General features: G+C 35.1%; 2 protein-coding genes across 3 annotated transcripts in view; one reads left to right on the top strand and one right to left on the bottom strand.

Moving 5' to 3' along the window:
- Positions 1-107: 107 nt before the first annotated feature.
- Positions 108-9,939, top strand: LOC110827733 (leukocyte elastase inhibitor). Its single transcript, XM_022059654.2, has 8 exons — positions 108-370; positions 2,865-2,956; positions 3,232-3,417; positions 4,140-4,353; positions 5,846-6,060; positions 6,869-7,054; positions 8,149-8,290; positions 8,676-9,939. Exons 1-8 carry the CDS (start codon positions 307-309, stop codon positions 8,807-8,809), a joined length of 1,233 nt encoding a protein of 410 aa, XP_021915346.1. The 5' UTR covers positions 108-306; the 3' UTR covers positions 8,810-9,939.
- The window catches only part of BtbVII (BTB-protein-VII), a 37,103-nt gene continuing 24,833 nt past the window's right edge, over positions 7,633-19,902 (bottom strand). For both annotated transcript variants that reach the window (XM_087351741.1, XM_087351742.1), the window contains exons 7-8: positions 18,370-18,962; positions 7,633-17,847 (exon numbers count right to left, since the gene is read on the bottom strand). In XM_087351741.1, the coding sequence (XP_087207867.1) occupies positions 17,560-17,847; positions 18,370-18,962 (881 nt within the window). In that variant the 3' untranslated portion in view covers positions 7,633-17,559. The remainder of the gene's footprint in view (positions 17,848-18,369; positions 18,963-19,902) is intronic.

Here is a 19,902-nt window from a genome sequence, read left to right as displayed (position 1 = left end):
CTGTCCTACTTTCATGGATGTAAAAGCGGGCAAAAAAGAAGCCTGGATGGAGCTGACAGCAGCTGAGTGTTAATTCAGTCTGAACTAAGTCTTTGCGATACGTGTTCGTCAGCTGAAACCCATCGCTTACTTCGACGTCATACGGAACGTGTAAAGGCTCAGGGCATTTGCGCGACTTTTAACTGCGCTCTGAAGTCCCGTGCAAAGCCTCGTGTGCATGGGGGATTGCACACTTTTTGCTTGGAAGACGTGATGCTGTGTGACGGAAGCCACGGCAGGAGCGGCAGTTGAGCTCCAAGCGTCGTGATGGCCAGAACGTGTTTGCTGCTACTTCTGCTGTTGCTGACTGCCGCCATCGCTGACTTTGCAGGTGAGGTCATGTTATCCTCTCGTCTAAATTAAATCTTGATATTGATCCTTCTCTTGAGATCTCTTATTTGCTTGGAGACTGTTTCGAAACTCGGACGAATCATATTTGCAAACTGCCAACACTGTTCGCCGACAATCATTGTTGATGTGTACGACCCCGTACGGAATAATAAATAAGTTTTAACGCAGCCATTTAGGGATAATCTGGTTTCAGTCTTCAATCATCGGTCTTTATCTGCAGTGGAAAGTTTTGTGGCAGTATCCCCTCTCGTCCTTATCCTACTATTTCGTAACTATGGGAGGAGGTAGTTTGGGACGTTTCCCATTATTCCTGGATATTTAAAAGAGAAACTCACTTGTTCCGTCAGGGCAGCAAATATAGGGGAAGCCCCCAAGTTATAAAAACAGACGCGTTTGTGCCTGACGCTTTAAGTAAGCATCACAACATGCAGACGTATGGGGATGCTGTCTTAATCTCGGCACTAGATGGAAGTGAGTGGTTACCTTCACGCTTCGGTCGTTTTAACCCCGAAGAAAGAACACTTGTTTTCGTTGAATACGAGGGTGGGCAGTTCCTCGGAAACGGCCTCGACGTTGTGATAAAGAGAAGAACCATAGAGGCTATTTATAGCTTAAATGTAAGAGGTTGGTGAGGAAGTGGTTGTGGACTATTTAAGGTACTGTCCTTGAAATCACTGAACTGAACGTCGTGATCGAGTTGCTAATACTACTGTTTCGTATTCGGGAGTTCCCCGGTTCAAATCTAGGCCCGGAGACCGGCAATCCAGACTGGGGTTGTTCGTGGTATTCCTCAGTCACTCCTTAAATTAGGCCACGACCTCTTCCTTCCACATCCCATCCAATTCATTATTCACTATCATCCTATCATTCGACAGTTTTTGTTTGAGCAACTGAAAAAGCGTCGTCAAATGAACTAGAAGTAATTAAAATTGAAATCACTGAGGACAATTATATCAGTCGTGGTTACCGACTACCCGCTCTAGAGAGCAGCCTCATTCTTGTCACTTTAATCGAAATATAAAATATAATTTGCACAGATCGTTGCAATTTTTTAGTTACTATCTTTATGTCATTTCGTCATGACGTAGTCACGTCATCTGGTTTTTCCGAGGTCGATCTTTGACAAAACGAAAGATCACTAAAAAAACAAAACAAGGCCAATGTATCTGCGCAGATATTTTCCACTACAGCGCTGAGACACGTTAAAAGAATGTAATGAAGTTTTGTACCCCAACGCCTGTGCCATGTATTTATTGCTTATACTGTACTGTGTCTGACAATTTGGGGCATGTGCGGCTGAAGGAAGACAAATGTAGCAGACGTACTGTTGCATGAAACAACTCATCTACATAACATTAAACATGAGAGGCAACCAAAGATCAAGTACCAATTAAAGTTGAGAAATATGAAAGAATCATTTTGAGGTTTTCCCTAAGCTGACATCATGGCTGTCCCTGCAGCTGCAGTTCTGATGATCATGCTTCAAACTCTTGTACTTTCACAACATGGTTTCTTGACACAGCATGTAAGGCATTGGTTTGTTCAACTTGTGTTGCATTAGCTTTCTGAACTACTGTCATTGTCATTAATAAACTTCACTACATATGCTTCAAGCCACTTTTCATGCCCCTGTCCTGTCTATTAGTTTTGTCACGTCTTTCATGTCTAAACATTTTTATTTTTATTGACGGTTTTATTGAATAAATGAACATAATATGCTTACCTCATTAAAATCTTACCAATTCCAAACAAGGAATAGAATTCTGGGTAGAACTCATGAACTGACTTCCCTGTTGCAGGGTTTTTAGACACACAAGTCTTGTGTTATTAATGTAATAGACCTATTTAGGAAATATAATTTTGTAATGAAGCAATGAAATGCAATATAGCTCACAAGTTAGAATTCCGAGGTCACGTGCAGGTGGTCAAGGCGGCCAACGACAGACACTGCATGGACCTTTTGTGCATATCAGATCTCGTGTTCTTATTTTTTATGGTTGTCTTATAGATGTTCAAAACTGTATGTACAGAAATTCTGTCAACATTTTTGTATATTCATAATAATCACCACAATGGTTCATGAACAATTACCATCAAATTGAGAAAATGGAATGGTAGCCATATTTTAATTTTTATCCATGGTCATAATGTCTTCGACGCATACTGCTTCTTAAAACTTGAGAATTCTAGTTGATTGGCCAAAGCTGTAAGTAACAAACTCGTTGATATCCTTGAAGCGGGAGTAGAGACCCCATTAGCATCAATTTCGAAGAAAGTTTCATTGTGACTAACAGATGGTTCTTCTATCTACCCATTTCCTATTACTTATTTCAATTATTTCTGTCAGGAAAAAGAATGTTTTAAATATTGTTTAGTGATATGAACAAAATTCCTTACCAATTGAAAGGGAAGAAAAATAATTACAACAGTGCTGTGTAAAAAGGTGTAGATGTAACTATGTGCCTGTATTTCAGTTACTAAACAGAAGAAATATGGACAGTCTGATCCAACAACAGTTCATGCAGTAGCCAGTGCCAACAACAAGTTTTCCCTCAGTTTGTACAAGGTGAGGCAGTAATCAGACCCAATAGAGAACTAGCTTGAATAATGTACCTGACTGCAATTTGGAAATGGTGTGGACTAATTATCTGGAAATACAGAATTATTCAGTTATTTACCTTCAGATTATCATTTCATAATAAACAGCGAACAATCAGTTAATTCTCTTTAGTACAGTGGTGATGTAATGTACAGTAATTTTAATAACCTCTCTTTCAGCTGAATGAATAACCACTATGGCCAACTGATCGTACATGAAATATTGACGTGTTTGTCTTGCAGACACTTAGCAGCCAGGTTCCTGAAGGGAGCCTTGTAATGTCACCAGTCAGCATGCACTTGGCTCTGGCAATAGCTTATCATGGTGCTAGGGGACGCACAGCTGAGCAGATGGCAGCAGCTCTGCATTTACCTCAAGACCAAGATACTGTCAAGACAGGTTTTCGACAGTTACTGGGTTCTCTAAAGGTAAATGAATGATATGAACACTACCATAAACACGGTAAAGCATGGACACATCTCCAAGATTTGATTATATGTTTCATTTTTGAATGTCTGTTAGACACTTCCGTTGGCCATATTTATCATAATTTTTGCCCAGCCTGATTCAACCCAGATCTCTTGTACAGTATGTTTTCTAAAAACTCATTTAGATAAGCATTAGGACTATCTGGAGTCAGGATCAGACCACTGCAATACCTCTTCCTTCACAGAAAAGGATAAAATTGCAGACAAAGCTCATGCCCTAATCAGGGCTTGAGCCCATGTCAAGTGATCCAGGACTAGCAACCATTCTATTAGGCAATATTTATTAGAATGTTATGTAGGAGAGTGAAATTATTGAAATATGAAGGTGAACTGACACACTTCTCTGAATTACTTGAAACACCAGTAATACAGTATGGAATTACATATATTTTTAGGAAATGTGTAAAGGCTTCAAACTTAGACAACCTGGAATTAAGATCATACTTATGACAAAGGTCATACATTCAGGAGTAACACCTTAACCGTTACTGACTATGTCTCACAGCTTACTTGCAGTCCAACTGATAATGCATCACACTGGTCTAGTATATACCTAAACCATAAAATCCCAGCGCTGAAGTCCAGATGGCAGCCCCTTATTGCAGGGGCATAAATCCTTACTTTACAATAAATGTTATTGAAAAGTACAATTTCGTTCACAGAGTTCCAGAAGTGTGAATCTGGAGATAGCCAACAGAATGTACTTGCAAACCAATTTTAATGTTCTGAAAGACTTTCGTAGAGTGATCAGGAAGTCATTTGGATCAGATACAAAAGAAGTGGATTTTGAAAAAAACTCTGAGAAGGCAAGACGGATCATCAATAACTGGGTAGAGAAGAGAACAAGTCACAAGATAATACAGATGATTGGACCAGGTAAATATGTTTCCCATAACAATAATAATATTATTGTATATATGTTTATCCCTTTATATCACCAAACCTTTAAAGTCTGGTGCAAACTATTATGCATCACCTGCTTTAATAGTAGCTCTGCATTTTGTATTTATGGGTTCAAGAATTATTCTCAGTGTATACAGGGATTATTTCCTTAAATAGTATTAACAAGCTGATTTTTGTAATGGAGGACTGTTATGTTTTCTTTGCAGTATGGATTGAATTATTAACAATTACTTGAACAAGCTTTGTCTTCAGGGGTTTAATACTGTAGACCAATTTTTGTGAAAATCATACCAACAGAATGACTATTCAAAATATTTAAATTCAGTGCAGGATTCACAGGGTTCTCAAATTTGTAAATGTGATGGGTTTAAACAAATTTTTGTGGCTATTTTATAGGAATGCATAAAAAGAAAAATACAGCAGTTACTATTTTGGCATTAGTTTTCCTTGAATTTATTTTGTGTACATTGCATAAAAATAGCTCATATGAACGTTACAGGTCTTTATGCAATGTGTATTTAAGTCATTATGTATGGGTAGTTTTCCAATAAAATTGACATTTAATTTGAGCTTCATTTAAAGAAGGCTTTAAGACTAACTAGAGCATGGAAAAACTCATGTGTCCTGTCATGGTTCTCTCCCTGTACACCCATATAATATTCCTTTCTTCAACAGTAGAAAATCCAACATTAGGGAAGTATCACAGATTTTATGGGATGCTCCTTCCAATTTGAAGAGCCATATGAAGCCAGACTTACATATGGGCCAATAAGCTTTTATAATTAAACAATGGCTCTTTCTTCATCCTCCTGTTACTTGATTTTCCTTAGGTCCAAATATTCTCTTCAGCACTTCTTTTGGAAACTCTTGATCTGTTTTTACCTTTCAGTAAGATACCAAGTGCCAAAGCAAAAGATTTCAGGTCATGGGAAACCTGTGAATGGTAGAAATTCCTTTTGTTAATATACTCATAATTTCAACATGAATTTAATTTTTGTTACAATCATTCTCAAGTGAAGATGGCTGTCTTATAGGATATTGTGCCATGTAGTAGTTTACTGATGCTTCAGAGGTGATGATGGAGGCAGCAAGCACCTCTGAAATGTCAGTACGCTTCTACATGACTACACAGCACAACATCCCAGAAGAGTCATCTCCTTACCACTGTGAAAACCTGAAATTTCACCGAATACTTGAACTTTACATTTTCAAATTATTTATTAGCTATCCTTACAGTAATTTATCCTGCATTCTGGTAATGAGACATGAAACTGGTTCCCAGGCTTACAAATTCTAAGAATCCACAAATTGTAGCACCAGCTTATGGATGTGTGATTCATCCAGCTGTTTAGTTCTTCATTTTATTTGTCCTCATAATTCTTGATGATGTTTTGGCCAGAATTTTGTCATCCTATTGTGTGAAGGACTTTTAAGTTATTTTGTAACTTCTGGAACTGTCTTTCAGGTGTGCTAAATGTATTCACTCGCCTGGTACTTGTAAATACTGTGTACTTGAAGGCCCAGTGGCTACAGCCATTCAACAGTGAGGACACTAAGCTGGAGAAGTTCCATATCAGCAGAAATGAAGAGGTTGAAATCCCAATGATGCACATGAAGACATTCTTTGGCTTTAAACATTCAGAAAATTTAAGTGCAAAAATAGTGGAACTTCCATATGAGGTATGCATGCTCTGTACATATGAATGTAAAATACTTCTGACAACAGGACTTGTTCCTTACCTTAAACAGGTACACTGACATTGGTAGCTTTGTCATTTTTCTTTTTGGTAGTCCTAGGTTGTAAAACTATCCTGAAGTCGACACCTTTCCTTACTAGATTAGTTGCATCTGTCAGCCAGTCAGTTCATTAGTACTTGTCTACCTTTTTTGCTTATATTCTGTATATCATGAGACTATTATTAAGTTATTAAATTGAGTGGACTGCTAGAGGGAGAATATTCACAAAAGTTCTTTCATTGCCAACTGCTAACTATTAAATTCCAGCACAGAATTGAAAAAGAAGTTACAAGAATCCACTAAAAACTAACACCTGAAATATACAAGGAGCAGAGTTCTCCTTAAGAAGCTTACAGTTGCTCATTCATAAAAACCTGCCATTGGATACTATCCTGAAGCAGATTTATTCAATCCACCGTTTCCATCTTAATATTACCTCCCATGTAAACCTGAATTTCTGATCCATCTCATGTGTGCTACATGTCTCACACTTCTCATCCTCTTTGATTTGGTCACCCACACAGTATTAGCTGAAGAGTACAATTATAAAGGTCTCAATAGTGTAGTTATTCTTAATTTTCATAAAATATTATGTGGACAGACCTTTCAGCATGAACATTTCATGAACCTACATTAACATTTTCAATCCTATTGACCACTAACATGGAAAATCATGAAGTTGTGTCTATAGTACTGAGTAAGACAACAGACACAAAGGCTTATTTAACAAACAGTATTGGAACTGTCACAGGGAGAGACGATGAGCATGTTTATACTGCTGCCCGATGACCTGGAGGGCATCTCCAATCTAGAGGCTGGCCTTCATGCAGCTGAACTAGCAAGCACTTTCAGGGACATGCAGTCAGAAGAGCTCAATGTCACACTACCCAAGTTCAAGACAGAAACCTCATTGAATTTGAAGAACAATCTGATGGAGGTGAGAACCTTATTTCAGTTCTTGCAGTGCAGCAAAATGAGCGAAACAAACTGAGCCACTTTTCCTGTCAGTAGAATTATTTACACAGACATTCTTACCAACTTGGGCTTGGCTGAAGTACATTTCATGAGTGAGACCCGTGTATTTTACATACTTGTGTAATAGAGTTGTACTTATTATAGCTGATGGGATTTTTTAAGACAGATTTTTCATTGAATAAGCATAAGTTATTATGGACATTGTACATCATCTTAGTTTTCTCAAACACAGCACCTCAGAAACTGGACCCGTTTCCGTCATCAGGCAAGAAGAGATGAACGATTCCTTTTGGAATGTTATGTTTCAGAAAAACTAATATGATGGAAAATGTCCATAATAAGTCATATCCAATGTTAACACATCAACACAATATTCAGAAAATACACATTCATCACATACATGCCTTCCATAAAAATTATAAGGACTATGATGTAAAAATTGCAATAATCATGTACATGACAGAACTTTTCCATAACTTGCATAACAGTAAATCTAGTGAAATGGCAGTAGGAAGGATATAAAATATGGCAACAGTGATGTCCATAATTTTTATGTTTAATAAAGCATTGTATACATTTGTTGAACTATTATGAAATCAACATTTGCCATTTAATCCAACATTTTAAATGTGTGTGAACATTCTGTGGGATTCAGGAGGACAAACATTACTTTACAATTTATAGGTCAGCTTTTCAACTTGTTTACACACATATATCTTAAGATTTTAAATAATACATACATTTTTCACACTTTTACAGATTCAGGCACCTATGTTTATGATTGTTCCAATGAATTGTTCCTGCATTCTGATATCCTATGTACATGTTATGTGTTCCTTGTGCAAAGTGCACAAAGTAAAGAAGAATGCTTCCATCCCTAAGCAATGTTTTGTGTCTGAAACAAAACATTACTATGCAGCTTATCTACAGTATGATAGCTTTACAACAATATAGTTTCACATGAAAAAACAGACTTACATCTGAAATTCAGTAAGGCGCATGAAATTATGAAGATCATATAACTGAAGCCATGCTTGGTACACTCTTTATCCACAGCTTGGAATGAAGGACATGTTCGATCGGCGGTATGCAAATTTCTCAGGCATTACTGGCTCTGCAGAGCTTTATGTGAGCAATGTTCTCCAAAAAGCCTTTGTGGAGGTTACAGAACTGGGAACTGAGGCTGGTGCTTCTTCTGGTAAGTCATGATCAGAAACTTATGCTACTTATTGTTAATTTGTACCATAACTTGAAATGCAGCTACATGAATGGATGAAGAGAACACATTCTTAAGTACCGGACAAGTAAGAATGAAATTGGGAACAGTGTGCTGAGACAGCTAGGTGTGCCAATATTGCAAATGACATGAACATTTTTGGACATATTTAGCAAAAACATCATTTCCTTTTAAGACATTTTATCTGTATGGGAAAGTCTAGAGTGATTGTTTTAGTTTAGTTTTGTTTCATTCTATTTCTTGTTAGTGTATATTTCTATTAGTGTATGAAGTTAAATGCTCTTTGCTGTTCACCAACACTCTAATAAAAGACCTGAATTTAACTGAATTATTCTTATGATTTCAGCTGTAATTCTTGAAAGTCGTTCTTGGAGACCGCCTCCCCTGGAATTTGTGGTAGATCACCCATTTTTGTTCATAATATGGGAGAAGCGACTTAACACAACCTTGATTATGGGGAGATTCTCAGGGTCACAATAGAGAATAAGAAATCAAGTGATGGAAATTGTTTCAAAAGCCAATGAAGACAGGCCTTGAACTATTTCCGACTGCTCAGAAAATACAAGTTTATCGTGGAACTAACATAGTGTCCACTGAAGTTTGAATATGGAATCAGGAATTGAAAATAGTGCAATATATATCAGATGTGAGGTTTTCACAACAGCAAGACTTCAGACTGTGGTCTTCTAGGTTATGACACTATGTGCCATGACAATTCACTTCTAAAGTTATTCTTGGCCTGCTGACACCTATTTGAGTGTAAGTTTCAGAAACACAGAACACAGTATCAACACCAGTGATTCCTATCAAAGCAGCTATTTCTTCCATACCATCCAACACCAATACTCTATAGAAATTAACTTCATAATAAAGCTAAATATATAAAGAAGGCCAGAGACCAATCACTTTGCTCCTTCATTCTTGCTGCCATGCTTTACTAATGGGCAAAGGAAGAAAATGGAAATTTTTTCTGAGAAGTGCTACTATCAATGTGAGTGACTGAGGGAACAACCATAATATTTAGTCTGAATACCAAAAGGAAACTGCTGTAAACTATACACTCTGAAAAACAGTTTTATGTAAGTTTACAATAAGCAAATAATATAACTAATATATCTTCTTCAAAAATTAAAAATGGAGGTACTTATTCCAGAACAAACTTTGGTACCAATCTATAACCGCACCCCACTTATATTGAATCAGAGGTAGAGTGGTAAGAGCAAAGGTGTATGTCAACATTTACATAAATCATTTGAAACAGTAATCTGCATAACAACCTCTAAAATGAATCCAACAATATAAATCATATTAAACTTCTTTTAATAACAACCTATTGCATATTTTGTAAATGATATATGTATATTCACTTTCAGTCACTTTCTATTTACATAATAAAATAATTTCTGAAACACATTACCTATGTCTAAAGGAAAATTTGTGTTAGAAGTACAAAATACATAACTAAATGTTATTAGATTTTAGTAAATGTGTTGTTTTAAGTATGATATAAAAAACAACCTACAAGTAATCACGTGTTACACATTCTTTATCTGTATGTAGTTACTTCCACATAGCACAGGCACAAAAAATACATGTAATCTGGAAAGCTGCATTGCATTTAATTTAAATAATAACATTTTTCAGCATTGTTTTATAAGCAGTGCATGGCTGCTGGGTTCTACCAACAAACAAAGGTAACATATTTGAGCATCTTCCAAGTCAAACCAAAATATATTAAAGCTGTTTACATATATGATACATAGTTACAAATAAGATATTATTTCACAAGAATTTGTATTAACTCTTCCCTTTAATTTCACTGTTAAAATACATATTATCCAAAAATAGTACAATATGAACATATATACTTTGATTTATAGACAAGTCAAGATGCTGAATATATTTACAGCAGGATGAAAATGACACAGCATTTGGAATTTTAACAGTGACATACATTAATCATTGTATGGGAGAAATAAACATTAATAAAGTAGAATTTTAGGTTGTCATGGCAGTGAGTATAAGGATAGCTGCCTTCTGGGTTGTAGCACTGTGTAGGGCCCTGATGATGGAGGCAAGGACCTCTGGCACCCTAATAAACTTACACCACGATACATGGTGCTACAGCCCATAAGGCAGCCATTTTCATAAAAAAAGTATACAGAAACGTATCACAAATTTTTCCAATATTTGCCACGAAACATATTCCAATTAGAAAGAAGTCCACAGATATATATGTAATAGAATGTATTAGATTACATCATGACTCCAAATGATGAAGTGTACAGCAGATGAATATTACGGGTTTTACATCTTACACGTCTTTGGGAACCTAACCCTATCTTATTAATTGGAAAATATGTTTATCTTATCATATTTATTATTTTATATATTTTCCATGTAAACTGCCATAACATGGCATTGTAAAGAGAGCACAGACACTGAAAAATTCTTCATAGCAGTAATAGCATTATGAAGAGAGAAATTTCGATTTGGTTTAAATATACATAAAGAAAAACCTACAAAATGTTATGACATCATATCAATTCAGATTTGTGGGAAGACTTCGGGTTTCATTTAGCCAGTTCATCAGTAACACTGATAGCATACACAAATATCCTGAAACAATTTTTTTGAGAATTACATGAACCTGCCAATGAACTGCATTTCAGAGGTCCCTGCTGCCTCCATCATCAGGGTGATGATGGAGGCAGCAAGGACCTCTGAAACGTCTGTAAACTTCTACCAGGCTACATGGCACAACCCAGAAGACAGCCATCTTCAAAATTTAATCTGTTCTTAATTTTTTCTTGAATGAGATTCTGGTTAGTTACTATTGTTCCCAACTATCTAAACTTTGCCACATTTTCAAAGGTTTATTAGCCATGTTTACATTATGATTTTGTCTTCATTCTGGTCACACGTTACAAACACATGCTTAGTCCCCCTGCATTTAATTCTAGATCAACATTCTTACTATTGTATAATGGAGATTCTGTGTTATTCTATTTATTATTTGTTTTTAATATATAATATATTTAATAATGGCCTCAGCAGGTAAGACTATAGAGTGCTAAATGATAGAACTATTAACAAATAGCGAATTGGAAAGACAGAAGGAAGTGGTCATGGCCTAATTTAAAGTACTACCGCATGCATTTTCCTGGATGAACTGCGGAAAATCACAAAACATGTCAGGAAAATCAGCCCCAGGACCTATATAACATAAGACATGATCGGTTGCAACATTTGGTCATCTATACAGTATGTTTTTTCTCCAATAAATAATCATCAGCATACACCAAAAGCTGTCCCTTACAATTCAGTTTCCTCCTGCTTTTCTTAGTCTTCTTAATAGCATATCAATAAAGCATCTTCTTCTTTAGACCATTCTAAATATGAAATGCATCATAAAAATGTTTACCTATTCAGACTTTACTGTTTACTGCAGGTTTTGTTCAAACACATTTGGCCAAATTAACTTCATAGGTGTACCAAATTCAATGATAATGTTGTACAGTACTTCCCTCTCAACTGAATCATAGGCTTTCTTAAGCATAAAACATATTAAATGTATTCAGTCTTACTATTTTCCTTTGTCACAACAGCATGGCACCTTTATGTAAGTTATAATATAATTATCCTGTGAACAAGTCTTTCAGCTTTGAACAACACTGTTTAACTGGACTGTTCCAGAAGTTCAGGAAACACTTCATGCAAAACAAACTGAGTTATTTTTCATACTTACTTTATGCACACCCTAGACCAACGATTATTATCAAGTTTACAATCTCTCTCAGCAGCATTATTTCTGACAGAGTCGTCTAGTGTCAAGGCTTAGAATGTGTGGAACTTTGTCTCCATGTCTCCCATATGACTGAATAATTAAAACAGCAATGGAAGAAAAAAGGTACAGGGTTCACTAAAACAGGGCTGCCTCCTAAAAATACACAAATTCATTATAACATTACTCATTAATATTTCTTAAACTAAATTAGCCTAGTAGGCAGTGACTCATAATTCTCCTTACCCCAGTCTAATATATTTCCAAATGTTGGTGACAGGTATCGTAAATTTGTATGAGTTTGCTAATACAAGATTCTAAGATTTCGTGTACAAATATTCAGGTACCATGTTGACTTAGCTATGAGAAATGTGTTGGCTATAAATTTGCTGTGCAAGTTACTGCTATACTTTGTAGAATATGACATATGTATAAAGAGTGAAAATAAATACAAACAGGCTGGTGAAGAAATTATAGATTCTGGTGGCTCAGTATTGACAACATGGAAAACATCTCGATTACACTAACTTTTTTAAGTCTGCTTAATATATACGACCAACCAACACATGACAACCAACAAGTTTTGATCCATACAGGTGACAGATGAATGAATACTCACCTACCTTAAGTTATAAAAGAACTCAGCATGTGGCTAAATGAGAGCACATCTAACATACCAGTAAATGGGAAAAATGTCATGCTTTGTTCATTTTAATCTACTCCAGGTGATGTTTAATAAAAGGTCTCTTTTTAGACTGAACTGGAGACTTTTTCTTTTAAATTTAAAGTTTTCTTCCCTGTTAGAAATATTAATATCAATTTCTCCCATAATATTCTTTTGGCATATCATAAGCAATAGAGGGCCCAAGATAATGTAGTTATGTGTAGTGTGGAATTTGGTTCAATTAATTTTAGTTATATAAGCATGGTAAACTACTGGATTAAGTCAAGCTACATGCTCCATACATGACTGTAACACTCATTAAAGTTCAAGAAAAAACAACATCACTTGAGCAATAGTTTTGCATTTCTCTAACATACATGACTGAAAAATAATGGCTGATAATTTTTTAAAAATACATGATTATGCACAACAAATCACATGTTAACAACCTTTCATATACAAATAATTAGAAGATTGTATTATGAATGACAGATTTAAAAATTTTAAAAATATATGTATGCATTTATATATATATATATACTCATTTCAGGTATTTTTATGTTACTGATCTAAGAACGACAAATGTCAACAATTATAAATGCACATCCAATATGTCACATTTTTGGACTTTTTGTACAATCAACAATGTTTAAAGCACTACCATTTCCATATCATCCTCTTTTTCAGTTTGTCAGGTGGCGCATATAGTATATAACCACTTAATTCGATGCTTAAACAATTTTAACAACAAATAAATATTTTATTAATATGTTAATAGTGACAATAAATTGTATTTACCTATTTACAGTCTAGTTGAAGCACACCTAAACCATGTTCAACATGTAAAGACAGGTACTGAACAATATGTACATCATATTTCTAGGAGAGAAATTGTATAAACTATACATTCCCTCCCAATTATATTTTAACTGTGATTTATACTTAGCACAACAATGACAATTCATAATCCACAAAGATGTTGTAAGAATGGTAACAAGCAGAAGGATGGTGGTTTTCTGGGAGCTTTATGGTAACAGTTACCCAACCTTTATGATTACAGTGTGAGGCACCATTTTCAAAATATGTTACATGTAATGCTGAATTCACTTGAGAGTGGGGTGGGACAATGGAATCATTGCTGAAAGTATGATCTGAAGTTTTCACAGCAACCAAGTATATTGAATTCTGCTCAGGCTACCAACCATGTCAGCTGGTTGAAAAGTGAAAACACTAATGTTTCAAGGACCATCTTCATACTTCAGTACCCCGAGGCCGAGGATGATTCTTGAAACATTGGTGTTTTCACCTTTCAACCACCAGACACAGCTGGTAGCCCGAGGAGAATTCATTATTGCTAGAAGTGCTGGGAATAAAGTAATGGAATCTTAAAATTGACATGATCAGTATGACAAAATGATTTCAAAAGTATTGGCAGAGAAACTATTACTGAATAAAATATCTCAGAAATTGCACACAAACACTAGGAAGTGTTTGCTCCAAGCCTCCATTTGTTTTCCGTTCATGCAACTGTAGGAATGAGCAAAAATGAAAGTTCATATTCAAGATTCTATTAAACAGGTTCCTGAAACAAACTTTTTATTTTTAAAATGACACAACATATTTAGTTACCAGATACAATAAAACATTGCCTCAACAACTCACTTGGGGGGGGGGGGGGGGCATGACAGACCACAACTGCAGCACTGGCATATGAAAGTATGTATCATGACATTCTATTACGAAGTTTATCTGTTAACGGACAAACCAAACATCTCTCACAACTGAAGAGACAAAGGTTTTTGTTAATCAGAGTTGCAAGAATGTATAAGTAATGAAATAACTAAACATCCCAAAATAAAAAAAATCACATGGTAAATAAACATTGGAGAAGGTAAAGCCACATCATCTCACGGATTCCATTTGATCTATATACTGGTGATATTAGAAAATATAAATATGTTGTGGAAACAGAATAATGCTACTGTTTTTGCATAAAGATTTTAGTATACAGTAAGCCCTAACTGATTTCAAATAATGAACTAATAAGAGTCAGCAGTGGGAATACAAGTTTTATAGCCAGCTGAAAGGAATTACAAAAAACCTATAATTTAATTACACAGCATATTTTTAAAATACACACTCATCACTATTTTAGGTGCATGTTTCATGCAAAAAAACAATGAGAAAAGTCTATGTACAAATGGGTCCTTCAATGCTTTATCTTTAGGTTATGGTCGATTTTATTTCAGGAGAATTACAAAAGATGAAGTATAAACCCATCCACAGAAAGAGTTTATTTAAAAGCTACTGATTCTAACATTACACATCACACTGCATGGCCCATTAAAGACTGTCATATGTATTAAAAGATTCTAGGTATGTTAAAAATTAACTTACATCGGTCTTCGACCCTATGTTGTAGTTCTGCTACATCATTAACTGCTGTAGCACACACAGTACTTTTAAGATGGCTCCATAAACAGTGCTAGGGGCTTCTCTTTTCAAATGAGAAATAGCTCAAAAAGAGTGTCTAAATACTCATGTTTACAGACATTATTTTATTGTTTTGTTGCACAGAATATGCCCCTAAAGTGGTGCTGTATATTTAAAAACACTATGCCTCCATGAAAGTGGGGAGAAAAAAAATATTCAGAAGAAACACACTGCAAGAAGTAAAATAGTTATAAAAAAAGAAATGATCTGACAAGTGAGATAATTTGATATCCTTATTCGTTATTCCTCACATAAGAAGATTAACTGTAATAAAAATGAAAAAAAGTAAATGTAAATTATCTGTGTACAACTTACAAGGAATAAGATCAGAAAAGATATGCAAATCAAATACTCTTGCTTTCCTGTATGGGAATGAAACCTGATTTACATAAACAGAACAGAAAAGACCTCCACAATAGGCATGAGTAACCTCAAGTAGCCTTGGGACAGACTTAGTTTCCTCATCACAGCCACATATGAAGTAAGTTATTACCAGTAGCTAGTCCAAAATTAAAGCTAGTGTAATGATTAACTAAAAATATTTATGTCAACACTAAACCAAAAAACACCTTGATATTTTATACAACAAACAGATTACAATCATAAATTAAATAATGTGTTTAAAAAGTAAACTTTACTTAGGCCAGATAAAAAGTGTTTGTGGGGCAGCGGCTGCCCACACCAGCTCTTCAGGATGAAAGTATTCTCTGCACAAATTTTTCTTAAAGTAAACTGTATGAAAATAATAAAATTCCATATTTATAATGACAGAACACAGTCCACTGACAAAAGAAAAATTAATATTAAAAGTCTGAAAGCATGTGATATATATAGTCTATTTACTGTTGTGACATTACACAGCGCTTACTTTAAGCATTAAATACTTACCTAGCAACAAAATAACACTAGATATAGGAAGATCTATGCACTATAAAAATTGGTTAGGGTAATCTATTTATATTATAGATCTGACAGGAGACTTTTGTAATGCATTGCATAATATAAGCTATATATTAATTGTATACAATTCAAGTGAGAAATTAAATGACCAATTAACAATTTTATTGGGACATTCTTTGCTTTTTTAATTTTTTTTCCTGGAATTAATTCCAGCTCTAATATAAATATACATAATGAATAATATAAAAAAATAGTTCCATTGTACAGAGCTAAAATTATTTTAAAGTTTCCATGTTAGGTGGTACAAATGATGGCTGCAGCATGTATAATGCTGAAAATTTCCTTACGCTCACTTTCAAGTTTGTCAAACTTCATAAAAAACCCTAAAGAAACCAGTCCTTCAATCTTAATGCAAGGCAGTATATACCAGTACTGCAAGTTGCCTGTAATAATATCAAAGTTATTGACACTAGCAAGTAGTTGTTAACTAAATATGTTATGTCACTATTAAAAATAAAAATATGTAGCATGAGTATGCATTACTGTTGTGCACACACACATTAATAACAGTATGTTTCAGGAGAATAAAGAGACAAGTTGATCCACAAATATTTTTATAGTCGATATATCGGTTTATCAATATAACACTGATGAAAATATCAATATCTGATAAATACAAGTTACAAAATATTAATAAACATTAATTCATATGGAAACTGAAGAGAAAGAGAATAAAATGTTCTCTCATAACATGCAATGTTCTGTAATAACATGAAGCGTTTATTATTAAGCTTGTACAATAAAAATTGTCCAAACTTACAAAATGATTCACCAAGTATAAACAACTCTGCAACTAAACAATATACACCACATTATTTTTACTAATTAAAAACTTAAGAAAATTATACTGGTTATGGACCATATCACACCTGAATATCAATATAGCCAATATATCGACTCATTAATATCAATACAAAAATATTATTGTGTGAAACTCTACACATACAACATTTGCAGCTGGGTCAAGGACTTTTCTTTGGCAGCTACAAAAGTTAAATAAGTAAAATCACCACTTGCAACATAAAAGCATATCTAGTCTCATCACAGATCACACGAAAACAAATGTTGGGACCCTAAAATTTCTATCAACCTTATATGTAACCTGGGGCACAGGATGGATTAGTATTCACAATATCTCAGTATTCCATTTTAATTATCTGGTTCATCATTTCATTAAAAAATATGCCTTTAACATGAGTAAAACTTATCTAAAATAGTCTGAGGATAAAGGGTATGGAGGGACAGAAAAGTGAACGGAAAATATTGGAATTGAATGCATTTTATATAGACATACAAGACTAGTAGGTTTTCTAGGGCCCTACCTTCAAGTTATATAGAACTGGTTTTAGGAAGTATCTTCATGATGGTAGGTGAGACAGAACCTGCTGTCTCTCTGCTTCCCCCAGCATGTTGCCTTTCATGATACTCTTGAAAACATGGCACAATGCAGAGGTTGGTCTTGCATTCAGGGCAGTGGTACTTGGTTTTGCGACGTAAGATACGGCCATGACCATCAATTGTATTCCAGCAAAAATTGCATCCCAATGCTGGGCCAGGTCGTAAAACAGGGCAATGCCCAGAACGTTGCGACTCAAAAGCTTCTCTAGGTGATGATGCCTGAAAAATAACAAATTCAATTATACAACCATGCATATTCCTATGCATGCTACATGCATTTGTACCATTAAATATATAAATAAAGGTAATTAATTTTTATAACTTCCTGATAATCAAGAAAGGTAATAGGCCTATATTAACTGTCCTTCCCATCACCCAATATTTAAAATTTAAAAATATATAAAAACAGCAATACAATGCAGGTAGTTTGAAAAATAAGCTGTAATCACTATCTTTTTTGCCTGTAATCACCATTGATGATTTGTGCTAGTGGAGAGATACTAAAGAAGAGGCAACTATTTTCTTTAGCAATGCTATATGTTGCCTTTAATTTCAACATGGCCTGTCAAAAAGCTCAGTTCAAAATGAAAGAAAGCTAGTCCTATAATATTACAGCTGTGGCAGATGTTTTGCCTCCAGACTGAAGTGGCCAAGTGAACAGTCAAAACAATCAATATTTCTTGTCTCAAGTTCGACCCTTGAGAAAAATTATATATTCTATATGTAGAACACCCACTATACCTGTGGAGAGGAAGAAGCTCGCCTGAGTTCATCTGATCGAACTCGAAGTCCTCCATGACTAATGATCTTGGCTGTTATTTGATCACTTACAAGTCGTAGCACAGGCAACTGTTCAATTACAACAGATGGACTAACAGCACGGCCTGTTGGTTCCTGGTTGGGTGGCGGCTGCACAGGAGCAGCCACCACTTGGACATGATGAAGTGAAGAAGGTGGCACAAGACAAGTCTGTCCAGGTGCAGGCTGCGATAGCTGGCGTTGGACTAACAGTGTTGTTGAAGCGGGACATGTGGAGCTTTGCTGGCTAGGCAAAAGTGGGTGAGAATGTTGTTTGACAAGAAAGGTTGGCTGAGGCACAGTAAGAAGGTTAGGAGTGGCAGGATTTTGCTGAAGAGAAGGAGAGGTGCAAAGTGGTGGTTCAGAGCATTGTCTTTCAATTCGAACAGGTGGTAAACTAAGCAGACCACTGCCAGAAGCAAAATGAGGTGATCCAGGCTCACTGTCAGGGGATGTGTGAGCAGGATCACTCTCCTTTTTGATGCGGTGTTGTCGCATGAGGAGCCGCTTCCCTGGTTTGCCTGGAGGAACTTGAGCTGAAACAACATGGAGTCAAATACTGCACTCACAAAACCCTACAATAAGAAACACTACAAATGTAAAGTATATTTTGACTTTATTTATCAGACAAGGTGGTTTCTTCATTCTGAACAACATCATACTAAACTAATTGTGAAGTCAGTTGGGTTGCAGTTCCATGCTGTGCCAGAAGAATCTCCTGATGTTTGGAGTTGGTGAACACTGCAGTTTAAAATAAATAATTTTCCATTAATGTTTATCACCACATAAACTTCAAAACTTACATGATACTTAACTCTTATGTAATATACCCTACAAGAATTACAAAGTTATCTTGGAAGGAGAAAGGTGCCCTGATGGACATCTTGTTTCTCTCCTTTGGTACAATGTGATTCTACTTCTTAGTGTATATATGAGAATAAAGCTTTAAATATTGCATCACTATCATAAGTACATATAAACTTTCACAAAACTGTATAAGTAAATTCAGGTGCTTCAACTGAGGAAGATTTATGGGAGTGGTACATCCATCATAATCTTCTGATAAATCACCTAAAACTGGTGGTGGTTTTTACTCCTTTCATGCTCTCCAGAAAATACAACAAACATCATTTTGATGTACTTTTAATCAACACAAAATACAACATAAAACAACCATAAACGACATACTGGGGAATGACAGCACATTTAACTTAACCCTTTAAAGCAGTGGTAATATGTATCATGTAGTACAATATTCAACACCTCTGAATTTTGCCCACAGAATGTATTTGTTTTTTTTCTGTAATTATTTTCCCAAACATAAATAACCAACAGATTTTTGTAATAAGAATGCATATAATTTTCACTGATGTAGGAACTGCATTTTTAAATATTTAGTAGATGAGCTTTGTGCTTCAAGATATTAAAGAAAATTACAGTGAATACAACATACATTCCAGAACAATGTTCAAATTT

Source organism: Zootermopsis nevadensis, unplaced genomic scaffold (genome assembly GCF_977971745.1).
Source record: "Zootermopsis nevadensis isolate Lab colony 2312 unplaced genomic scaffold, Znev_1.0 Znev_ptg000020l, whole genome shotgun sequence".
Taxonomy (NCBI): Eukaryota; Metazoa; Arthropoda; class Insecta; order Blattodea; family Termopsidae; genus Zootermopsis; species Zootermopsis nevadensis.
This window is presented reverse-complemented; position numbering and strand designations above follow the sequence as displayed.

Excerpts from the sequence above, each read along its gene's own strand:
- LOC110827733 (XM_022059654.2), top strand. The coding sequence starts at position 307 with ATGGCCAGAACGTGTTTGCTGCTACTTCTGCTGTTGCTGACTGCCGCC. Across the intron at positions 3,418-4,139 it reads AGTTACTGGGTTCTCTAAAG|AGTTCCAGAAGTGTGAATCT; the intron begins GTAAATGAATGA and ends TTTCGTTCACAG. Across the intron at positions 4,354-5,845 it reads AATACAGATGATTGGACCAG|GTGTGCTAAATGTATTCACT; the intron begins GTAAATATGTTT and ends ACTGTCTTTCAG.